The 11906-nt window shown below is 38.9% G+C and overlaps 1 protein-coding gene across 3 annotated transcripts; it reads left to right on the top strand.

The window, feature by feature from the left end:
• The first annotated feature begins 621 nt into the window (after positions 1–621).
• LOC137130912 (transmembrane protease serine 6-like) lies at positions 622–11783 on the top strand. 3 transcript variants are annotated; one of them, XM_067511593.1, is made up of 10 exons: positions 622–2635; positions 3055–3645; positions 6882–6959; positions 7506–7631; positions 7906–8071; positions 8297–8475; positions 8744–8839; positions 9368–9510; positions 9691–9846; positions 10163–11783. In XM_067511593.1, the coding sequence occupies exons 2-10, from the start codon at positions 3207–3209 to the stop codon at positions 10241–10243; spliced, it is 1464 nt and encodes a 487-aa protein (XP_067367694.1). In that variant the 5' UTR covers positions 622–2635; positions 3055–3206; the 3' UTR covers positions 10244–11783. The 3 variants fall into 3 exon arrangements, with proteins under 3 accessions (XP_067367694.1, XP_067367696.1, XP_067367695.1); XM_067511595.1 differs by lacking the exon at positions 622–2635 and having other exon boundaries at positions 3620–3645; positions 6882–6964; XM_067511594.1 differs by lacking the exons at positions 622–2635; positions 3055–3645 and having other exon boundaries at positions 3656–6964.
• The last annotated feature ends 123 nt before the right edge of the window (positions 11784–11906 follow it).

Genomic DNA, 11906 nt, shown 5'->3' with positions numbered 1-11906 from the left:
GATGCCAATCATGGTAATACTTCTAGTAAAATCAAATGAGCAAAAAAAAAAAGAATAATTTTTAATTCATATAATTGTAAAGTGGATTTTACTCACACTCTGCAGTGGTGCAGAGGTAGTAAAACGCACTTAGAGCCCCAGGTACTGCACATATTCAGCAGTTAGTATTCGGGACTCCAAGTGCACACTGCGGGTTTCTTATGAGCCCTCTTTCATTTAAAACCTTCTCTTTCTGTCAGCATTGTGCAAAACGTGGCTACGTCTCCTTTTTAAAAAAATACAGAGATGGCTCTTGTATGCATATATTTTCAGGCATATTGTGTAGAATATTTAAAAGATTCCTGAGTATCTGTGCCCCTGACTGTCTTTGTATTTTTATTGACGCAGAAAAACACATCCAGTCACTGAATACTGGAGGGAAATTGGTTTATTGACTTTAACTTCATTTTCACATCTAATAAAATGCTATTGTAGCTTCTCAATTAGTCAAAACCAGTTCCTGTACGGAAATAGTTTGACATTTTAGGAAGTGGACCTCGTTGGCTTTCCTGACAGACGTGTGTTTGGTGAAAGTTTTGTTTAGGTATAATGAAGCTACAGCCAGCAGCCAATTAGTTCAGCTTAGTATGGAGCCTGGAACTGGGTGGAAACAGCAGAGTTCTCACCAGCATCACTAATTAGACAGTGGGTCATTTACGGTCATTTGTTGTTTTGCTTCTGTTTCCCTCAGCTTTCAATCTTTACACTAAATTTATTCTGGCTCTAGTTTTACATTTAATGAACAACTATTTTCCCTTCGAACTCTCAGCAAAAATGAAAAGAAACAAAATTCCCTATATATCTTTAAATTGCTTACCATTAATTTTATACTGAAATATCATTGAATCGTTACAGGACAGTGAATGTAAATATACTTCGGTGCCTAATGTGGAAACATGACATGGACCTTGCAGCCTATAGCACTGTGGTACTTCCTGCAGTTAGCTTTATGTTTCAGTAATGAAAAGATTCACACGGGCCAGAAAGTTTGACTGTGACAAGAAATAATAAAAGTTTGGTTTCCTGTCTGGGACTGGCAGCTTCCTTACAGTAACTGATGTTGCACATGCAGCCTTTGTAGAAGCTCAACAAAGGTTCCTCCCTCCTTTGTCTGATATTAGAAGGGGGAGAAGGCCAACTGGCTGTGTCTACTGTTCTAGGTTGGTGTGAGTTGCCCGTCAGCCCGAATGTTTCTCACACTAACACAGGAGCAAATGAAGCCTGTACACGTTAGCATTTTAACAAAAAGCCAGCGATACTTTAACTGGTTTAAAATTTTTAGGGCCACAGAGAAGTTAGTGTGCAGTTGTATTATACATCATTTATCCCATTTCCATGACTCAACTCCCAAAATTAGCAAGAGGTTAGGAAATGTTTGAAAACTAAAGAAAACCAGAAACAAAATGTGTCTAAATAAGAAAGTAATGATATTTTAATGTGAAGGACATGTCTGTAGCTGTGGATGTTCGTCAGCTGCTTCACTGTCTCCACATTGAACGATTTTAACTACAGGATTGAATTGAACAGAAGAATAATGATGTTCCCCTCTTCAGCTTCGGTTGCTCTTTTGTTTTTTGCAAAGTAGCAAATATTAGCACGAAGGGAAACACTGTTGTACCTGGCACTGTTATTGGTTTACTTTTAATCTGCCGATATTACAGTTCATTTAACAGTTTATCTCTTTGTTAGAAAAACATAAAGAAAGAGGACAGCAATGTTTGCAGTCGTGACAATGTGCAGAAATTGCTCATGAAATGTGATCTGATCTTCACCAAAGTGACAAACACAATATTCCTAAGTTGATAGAACAAGTAAGTCATGTGTCCTCCGCCATGTTTGATTTCTGAACAGTGTAACATAGAAGATGGTGAGTAACACAACAACCGAAACTCCTCATCACTGCCAGCACCTCACACTACCTGATGGAGAAACGTGATAGGATGAACAGAACACCCTACAGAAGATGCTCACACATGCAGACTCATACACACAATTATGTCTGAACATATTCATAATTGCTGTATGACTTCTGTAAACACATCCTTCAGCTATGTGAAATTTAAGTAATTTTGTCTGTATGCCTTTTTGTGCTGCCATTATATTCCTCAGCATTTGTGCGTGGGAGCGACTCAGTGGTGTGGTGTACATTACCTTCTGTTGTTAAACTCTGACCCAAGCTCACAATTATCCCCATGCATATTTCATAGAGGCCCAATGACAAAAGTGCACATATCTGTTACTAACAGTGTCACCTGCTCCGTCGAGGGCAGAAACATTAAGTTGGAGATGGAAGAAGAATAGACTGGAAGGAGATGGAGGAAGGTGCCGAAGGGGCGTGACACGATGAAAGGATTAGGTGCTAACTGACGAAAAGAGGAGGGGGGGTGGGACAATTGCAAGAGAAGAGGTGACACACTGGTGAAACAAGCCGAAGATTCCTGTGGATTAAGTATGCGAGCGGCCATCAAGTGCTCAGACTGACAGTGATGTATTTCGTTTCTCCACTGTGCTACAAGCTGCTTTAACAAATGGAGGAGACACGTGGGATGAAGAGCCCGAACAAATACAAAAGAGGCCAACACATGCTGACATTCAGGTAAACTTTTTGCAAAACCTTTTAGATTCAGGTATTATTTAATATTAATATTTTGATGTAGTATTACTGTAAACACTGCGTTTGATCATGTCCTTTCATGCATCTAGTACTAATCAATCAACTGATCCGTGGCTGTATTTTGAATTTTTTGTGTTACATTTATCAATATTTTCTGAGAGCAAGCATTTATTTGGATCTTATTGTTTTAATTTATTTTAGGAATTTAGTTTCAGACCAACTTATAATTCAACCATAATTTCCTTACAAATCTGACATTTGTATAAAAATTTGCAATTTTGTTTTTCAAAACCATAAAATAATATGTAAGGTCAGATTAGATGAGCGTACTGTGTTATATGGTATCTATCTTTTTTTTTTTCAAGCTAATATTTGAGTATTGCCTTGATTTCTTTTTACAGAATTCAGTGGATTTCCCTGCTCAGCTATGTCAAATCCAGCTGATCTTTCCTAAACAAATGCATGTATTCAGCCGGCAACACTCAGCAAGCTACTGTTCACGCGAGGAACATCAACCCTAGCTGTAAAGACACTGCACTTGACTTTTAAAAGTATGGCTTTGCAGATCCAGGCAGACAACACTAGAACTTCTTATGCACAGCCGCCAGTTGCCGCATCAGTCGATCAGTCCTCTGAGCACTGGTCATCAACCTCTTTTCAAAGTCCAAACAGTTGTGAAGTACTGAGCATTTCATCTCTGGTCCCCTCTAATGTCCTCATCTTTATACCCCACTGTACACCTACAGCTTATGAAAACTTATATCCCAAGCTTCCATCGTTTTCAGAGGTAGCATCAGAGCCTCAACTCCCAGAAACTTCAACCTCTCTCTCTGGTTCCTCTGGGGCTCAAGATCAGAAAACCCTTACTTCACCACTTCCTTATAGTAATGATCCTCAGGAAGTTCAGCAGAGGAAACCGTCAGATGAGGAACCACTGGAGGAGAGATCGGTAGGGCACATGTTAACCAACGATCTCCCAGATAAGGAGCCAGGTATGGTAATAATTAATGCTTTTGTTTTTCTGAAGTGAAGAAACCAACACTGATCCAGTTTTGAACCAGTGCACTAAGCACTGCAGCATATATCAACGTCAAATATGATCAAAACACAACAAAGGGAAACATTTATGACCATATGTGATACCGGAACACGTAATGCGAACGTTTAAAAAAAAATTATTTAGACATTTGGAAAACATACTTATTTGAACCCTCACTGGCAGTTGCAGTAGATGCCTCACGTTTCTTTTTAACATGAAGCCGGATCCAGGAGCCAGTTATTTTAGCTTAGAATAAAGAGTAGAAACAAGGTGAAACAGGTTCTGGATCTGTGCGAGGTTGGTATAATTCACTTATTTTCATCTCTAAGCTTCTAATTTAACTCCTCATTTCTCATTTATTTAACCAAAGCTGAATTTCTGAATTATATTGTTTTTATGACCTCTGATCTTTATGCAAAAATATGTTAGCCAGTGTCCACAATATTACAAATTATGCAAAAAAGGCCTTTACCTCTTTGGACATTTTAAAAAGGGTGGCCATAACATTAGAACCACATATAATCCACAAACATTTGCTCATTTTAAATTTGTGGACAGCAACACATCTCAAAAAAGTTGGAAGAGAAACAACAAAAGGCTGGAAAAGTGATTGCCACAAGTCAAAAGCAAATGGAAGAGCAACAAAACATCTAATTAACTGCCATCAGGTCAGTAACACGACTGGGTCAAATTCTGCTGTCAGGTTTGATTGTTAACGAAACAAAAATCTGCTGCTACAGCTCTTATAGTCAGGTAATTCTTAGTCGTTAGCTTTCCATGAAAATGGTATCTCTGCATACACATTAATCCCTGCAGATGAAATATTCAGTGTCTATATTAAACAAAAATAACATACCCAATGTCCTAAAAAATTGGATATTTACTTCAATCATAAAATATTTAAGATGACTCTTCATTTGAAAATATACACCCAGAACTTATATTGCACAAACAGGCCTGCACATCCTTTTCCTCTGCCTGTTCTTGTCATTTATCCTTTTTATTAGCTATAATAAACGGCAAAGATCCGGCCTGAGATTTCATTCCTAGTATATGATATAGTCATTATCTGCCTTGCCAATTCTTCAAAGGTGTTAAAAGCTATTTTGCTCCATCTCATCCCCATATTCAGGTTTTATTTTTTTTTTTTGCACACTGGCCTTTTTTTCCTCAAAGTCCAAGTAGCATTGCTTCCACTGTGTTCTGTTATCTACTTCATGCATGTTATCTCAGCCTCTCTTCAGACACACGATCCATTGCTTCTACCAAATAACACACTTCCATATGTTCAACTCTTCTTCAATCTCTGAGCAATTTCTTTTTCTCAATATAACTTCCGACTTTTCCCTTCCAGAGAGTGGTGAGGCAGCCTAAAGCTTCAGCAATAACACCATTAAGTGGGCTTGTAACAATGAAACAATAAGAAAATAACGTTTTGCATTTAAAATAGTTTTTAAGTGGAAATTGGCCCATGCAGTGCCATTAGGTAAAGCAAAGTACCTTTTTTTTTCTTTAAAGTAAGAAAGCGTGCCCTAACTGTTTGTCTTTTAATGATTTGGAAAGAAAGATTGATAATTCAAAGTCAGCTTTTTTGTCTCACCTCTTGTTACATAGTGGAGGATAAACACAGCTTAACACCTTGTCCTTATATTCTCATACTGTACAGTTCTATTATGTGCATATAGAATCAAACTGGTACAAAAAAGCTCTTTTGGGCTTCAGGTGTACTTCCATAAATAACCTACCGGAGTCCATGATTCACTCCCCTTAACATTTACCAAAACACCACCGTCAGTCTTTCTGCGGCTGCTGCCACGAGGCTTTCGTCAAAAGCTCCTGAGAGGTTCCAGGTTATAACGGCACTGCACTGCCTCAGGTGGATGTCACTCAGGCATAAATTTGATTTCATTATTTTTTGTAATCTACAAGGCATCGCATGCAGCTCATGCCTTACCTCATATTGTGGATGTGCTCTGTCCTCAGTTCACTCAAACCCTCTGAATGGATTTTTAATTTTGATAATCAAACTTTTAACGATGTTGGGCCCCAAGAGCCTTGGACAACTTGCCTCTAAATGCCACACTGATGAGCTTCAAAGAGAGAACATTTGAAAAGAAATTGCCATATTGGTCAAAGCACGAAACCTCCTGTTTTCTGGCTTTGTCTTATGTGTTGTGTGCAGTGCATTCAGTGCACTGAATATATAGAGAGATTCCCATGGATAAAAAATATTTTCCTAGTCTCTCTGCTTGCATATACTATTACATTAACAGTGTATCCAGTGAGCACATAAAAGCATTGCGACAATGGTGAAGGGGTCACTTACATAGTGCTAAATGTACAGATAATGTCCACTTGAATCTATAGGTCTCTTTGCTTCACTCGGGTTTCAGCTCATTGTTTAGATGTATCATCTGTAGTATCAGCCACAGTTTCCCCTAACGAGTTGTTAGAGACCCAAACTAGAGCTTAAAAGAGGGAAAATTTGAGAAGGAAATTGCCAACACCAGATGCTTGTGGGTATGTTGAAGCAACTGCAGCTGTTTTAGCCTAATAATGTGTTTGCAGCAGTAACTGGAAATGCGCACGTTACTAAAAGTGGAATGCACCAGCCAAACTAGTTGACTACATAATACAGGGTATACATACAGGGACACTGGCTCATCTCCCTGGTCCTCCTAACGACATGTTGAAGTGTCCCTGGGCAAGACACTACCCACACACACACCCACGAACGGTCCCTATTGTCTTCTACTTACTACTTCCTTGCTTTTGACATTTAATTGTTATGCTGCCAAACCATCTGAAACAATAAATGTCGGTCTTGATACTAATATATATCAACAAGTTACCCATGACTTGGTGAAAGGCTGTTTAATAATGATGTACACAGAGGAGATTCACCAAAATAACACTCTTTGGTTCAAATAACAAAACTCTCACATGACCAAATACTGCCAGTCATGTTCTTTGTCAAGTAGAAACCAAAAAGTGTTTTACGTAACTGTCATTTTGTGGGTTATATGACTGTTTACATTGGCTCCCATAGGCCAACACTGTATGCTGCTGAAGTCTTTACTAGCAACGACATTTCTCAGCTTGTTATACTCCAGCATGAATTTTTCATAACCCTATGTTAGACCAATTAACAAAGAATTACTTGTTTGTTTATTCATTTTCCAAATGCAGAATCTCAAGTCTCTTCGTGTCGTAACCTGTTACTGATTGTGAGCCTCCTTATCGTCGCCATCATCTTTCTCGTCGTCGGTAACGTACTGTACCTTTTCCAGGTTTTACTTGTACACACCTTTAAATATATTCATGCATTTGCAATTAAATTCATTAAATCCACTCAAAACAGTCTATGTTTAATACTACAATTACAAAATCACAAGACATGTTTAACTCGCTTACACACTGACACCAAGTTTTCCTTGTCCCACATCAGAACCTGCAGCAATGTGAATCTCACTTTGAGGTCTTTGATTTAAATTAATTGGCCACTGGTTATGTTACATATAAATCCTGACTGAATCTACAGTTATCAGGGTCTTGGGTTTTTGAAATTAAAACTGCATTTTAGTTTAGACAGTGTTTTTGTGATTGCTGATTAGTTCATTAGGAGAAATATCTAATACCTAATATGTTAAAACCTAATTAGTGTTGCACATTTCAATGTTCCAGTCGATGTGTTCTTGAAGAGTTGTCTTTAATTTAAACTAAATGTAAACGATTTAAGAGAAGTTTTCTTTCCCACAATGAACTCACTGTGTCATCTCACTGTTCTTTTTTTTCTTTCCATCTAAATATTAGTGATGTTCCTTGTACTCCCATTGAAGTTAGCTCAATCTCCCTATGGTGTGAAAGAGAACGGGAATGTCACAGCAGTGTCACCGGCACCTTCTCTGCCCCTGAACACGACAGAGAGCATCACTGCAGGTCAACGAGTGTAAAACAAACTCTGTGGTTGATGCGTGGGTGTGTGTGCAGGACTTGCGAGGACTGTAACATTAGTGATAATTACATATTCATCACTGGTCTCACAGCCTCATCATGGACTGGGCTTTACTGGAACATATTGGAATCATTCATTTTGCTGCTAATATAATTATGCTGAATTCCACGACCTGTGGTGTTTTATGTTGCGTGTCTCGATTTTCTCTTTGGATTTCATTTAGCATACTTACATGCTTAACTATGTTGCCAAGCCCAGACTGCCACGTTCCGGTCTCCGGCGGCCGGCGTATTGTTGGGGGTTCGTTGGCGGAAAAGGACAAGTGGGGATGGCAGGTCAGCATGCAGTGGAAAGGGAGACACGTGTGTGGAGGTGCCATCATTTCCCCTCGTTGGGTCATCACTGCAGCTCACTGCTTTGTTGAGTAAGAGGTGGACCCAGTTAGTGCCAAGTGTTCCGTATAGCTTTCAGTATCAAATTATTAGGCCAGAGCAAGAGAAAGTGTTAGTTATTATTCATTTGTAATGATAAACAACTGAAGAAAACAGCATCAGCCTAGCAGATAATCACAAAAGCAGCGCACGTCGGCATTATTTGAACTGAGTGCAGACCACAAACGTCTCATTATTAAACGCTGCTCTTTCTGCAGGAACCACTTGCTCGAAGTGGCTGATTGGCTGGTGGTGGTGGGCACAGTCAGCATCGCCGATAGCTCTCAGGGAAAACGGTACAGGGCACTGCAGGTGCTTTACCACCCCAACTTCACCACAGAGAAAAACGACTTTGACCTGGGCCTGTTGCGCACCGTCACGGATGTAGAAATGAGAGGTAAGAAAGATGCAGCTCCAATCTGGTGGCGGAACTAAAGGCTCTAAAAAGAAAAAAATAACGGTGTGATTGATCTCAACTACTGTTGTTTTCCCTACTTCACTGTTGGCAAAGATGGAACAGATTCTAACCACTTTATGCACAATCATACATCAGCATTTATTAGTTCATAATGTTTAATAAAAATCATATATTTATTTTAATGCCACTAGATACGGTTAATGAGGCTAATCGCTACAGACTGTCTAATAATTTGCATTGTTTCTAGGTGGGGTACGACCGGTCTGTTTACCCCACCCGAGAGAGTCCTTCCCTCCTGGTGCGAACTGCTGGATCACAGGCTGGGGATCTACTGTAGAGGGAGGTCTGTTATTCTGACACACTGACCTTCTGTGGTTGTGCAAGTTGTAGATGACAGCAAAGAAGAAACACTGATCAACTAGGGAAGATAAAAGTCTGTGTGATGTTAGAGCTGTGCCAATTCAAATTTCAATCCAAGAATACTGTAATTACACTCCACTAGTCAGCCTCAGGAGAATCTGTACTGTAAACAACTTGCAAAATTAAACTTTGATTGGACTGTGGACACTGGCTACATTAAAAAAAAAAAACATATTTCTAGCTGTTCCTTGCATATGAGATGTTCCAGGAGAAAAATATTCGAAAAATAGTTTAAAATGTAAACCTTCAAATGATGACATAGTTTGAAAACAAGACTTCATCCTTGTAATTTGCTCCTTTGGGTGCCCACTGGCAGCTACAATGCCAGAAAGCAGCTGTTCATTGTTCAAGGGTGCTGGAAGTGTCGGCTGTAGTCTTGAATTGTATTAACCTCCATTTGATACACGTACAGCACAGCTACTGCTTCATGTCTTTCTCTTGTTTTCGTCAGGCTATGTGTCAGATGAGCTCAGACAGGTTCAGGTGAAGGTAATAGCTCAATCCACCTGCTCTCAGCCAAATGTCTACGACACGGAACTAACTCCTCAAATGATTTGTGCTGGCAACATGGATGGAGGGGTGGACTCCTGCCAGGTATACACCCAGTGACATAAATCATCCTGCATAAATGTGCCTAACACTCGTTTACGCGGAACATTTTTGTCTTTGATAAATGAAAACGTAAAGCGGTTTCACTTTGGCCTCCATCAAATAGACTCACATTTGATGCCTGGTCTTAAATATTTTTGCTACATGACTTGCTTCTGTCTTAAGGGAGACAGCGGTGGACCCCTGGTGTGTCAGACGGCCAATGGGGACTGGAGGCTGGCGGGGGTGGTGAGCTGGGGAGTTGGCTGTGGACGGTACAACAAACCAGGCGTGTACAGCCGAATAACCCAAATGATCCAATGGGTCGAAAGACATGTGGAGGTATTAAGTTTAATGTGACGTTCGTCTCAGTCCCTGTCTGACTCAGGTAACTGATTGGTTGTTTGGTTCTGGGGTGATGTCTTCAAATACCTTGTTCTGTTTCATGAATTATATAAAACCCAAGAAAATCATGTAAAACAGATATAAAAAAAAAAACTTCCCCGGATTTTCCAGTGACACTCTCACGTGTCCCGTCAGCAGTCCCTCGACCGAATTTGTGCCTAAACTAAAGGAAGAACTGATTAGATTTTGGTGCTGGTTTAAAAAGCTTCTTTACTGATGTTGGTGGTCTTCCCGTTTCTTTTTTTTTCCACAGGACAAACCGAGAGACTTGGAGGAGACCACGACAGCCGTGACTTACTCTTCAGAGCCTGACACTTTGAACTCAGACATGTGACAGTGAAGACTCTAACACTAATCTGCTTGTTCCTGCCTATCAAATTAAAATTCACAGTAATATAATGGGAATAGACCCATATGTACTGTTTTCTGTGATATTAGCCGATCACTATAGACATCAGCAAATAGCTGATAAGCAACAATTTAATAGAATTTATTCTACAATTGGTGACAAACCTCCATCACTGATCTACCCATGGTGTAACCTCATCATGTGTCAAAGTATAGTTTAAATATCTGAACTGCTTTATTTTATATTGAGTTTCTTTCTAGAGACTCGTGTGTGTAATTACACTTAAAAGTAATAACTAACTTATTATTATTATATTTATTGTAGTAATAATTATTATTATAACTTATTATATAACTAACTAACCTATTATTGGTTACCAACACTGAATTATGGTGAACTTCATTAAGCTTTTTAGGCAAAACATATGGAAATTTATTAGAAATGTAGGGCAGAAGATAATTGACTGTAGCCCCATATAAATCATTGCTGGTGCACAGTTGGTCAAATTGAGATCATGAGTGCAATGAATGTGTTTAAAGGATTGCAGTATAAATATGTCTGTACTCAGGTTCTTGGTGGCAAAAATCAAGCCTTAGAACTTTTCTTTTCTGTTTTTGGGTTTTTCGTTTGTTTGTTTTTTAATTGTTGCGTGATTTGGCGTTTAAAAATAAACAAACAATTAAGATGTACAAACTTTCCAAGGGGGTGAGTAGTTTTTAGACACCGTAAAACACCTGTCTATTTGTTTTGTGGACTTATAACCCAAGGCCTTTTTTTTAACGCACCGTAACCCGAATCTTTGGGCGGTGTCTCTCTGATAACGTGAATGTCAACAGTCACGTAGGCGCCGCGACACGGGCGCCACTTTCTACGAGGCTCAAGTTCGTCTCCGATTCGTTACTTCCGAGTCGGTAGTTAAGGGGAAAGTTAAGGGAACTTAAGTTAAGTCGCGAACTGAATTTTATTTATACATTTTTTTAACAATCAGACACAGTTATACTGTATGTGCAAACCAGGTTCAGAACCAAACTCATGGCCCTTTGTTGAGTTTTAACAAAGCAAATCTCAAACTATGTTTATAAATCATTCTCAAGGGTCTCTATGATAATATAGGTTTGATTTATAAAGATTTTGAAAACTATTGTGATTCTTAATCTGGATGTGGTCTACGCGCGAGGACAGCAAGGGCAAAACCTACAATTTCAATTATGAATACAATTCAGTTTTCACATATTTAAAAATAGTTTCTATAGATAGCCTTAAGGATGTTAGGAGAAGGTTTAATACCCAGTTATAACAACAAGTGCACAAACTGTGAGAAAATGGTGAAGAAATGCGGTCAGTCTTCGTAACGTTCTTCTATCTGACACTTAAAATGCTGTAATTGTGGTTTAACCTCCATATGATTAAAAACGTGTCTTTGATGATGATGGCGAAAACAGATTAAACATCTCAAAAAATCCAGTCGTCATTTATGCTTCTTTGTGATATGAAACTATATCAATACAAAACATTCTACTACCTAGTGTCCACTGTCTCCGCACACAAGCTCCTATTTTGTTTATTCCTTTAACGTTTTTTCAATAAAGCTACAAAAAAATAAAAAAATAAAAACACAACTGAAAACTAACCGGCATGCATTGCGAGT

The sequence above is a fragment of the Channa argus genome, chromosome 7 (assembly GCF_033026475.1).
Source record: "Channa argus isolate prfri chromosome 7, Channa argus male v1.0, whole genome shotgun sequence".
Taxonomy (NCBI): Eukaryota; Metazoa; Chordata; class Actinopteri; order Anabantiformes; family Channidae; genus Channa; species Channa argus.
This window is presented reverse-complemented; position numbering and strand designations above follow the sequence as displayed.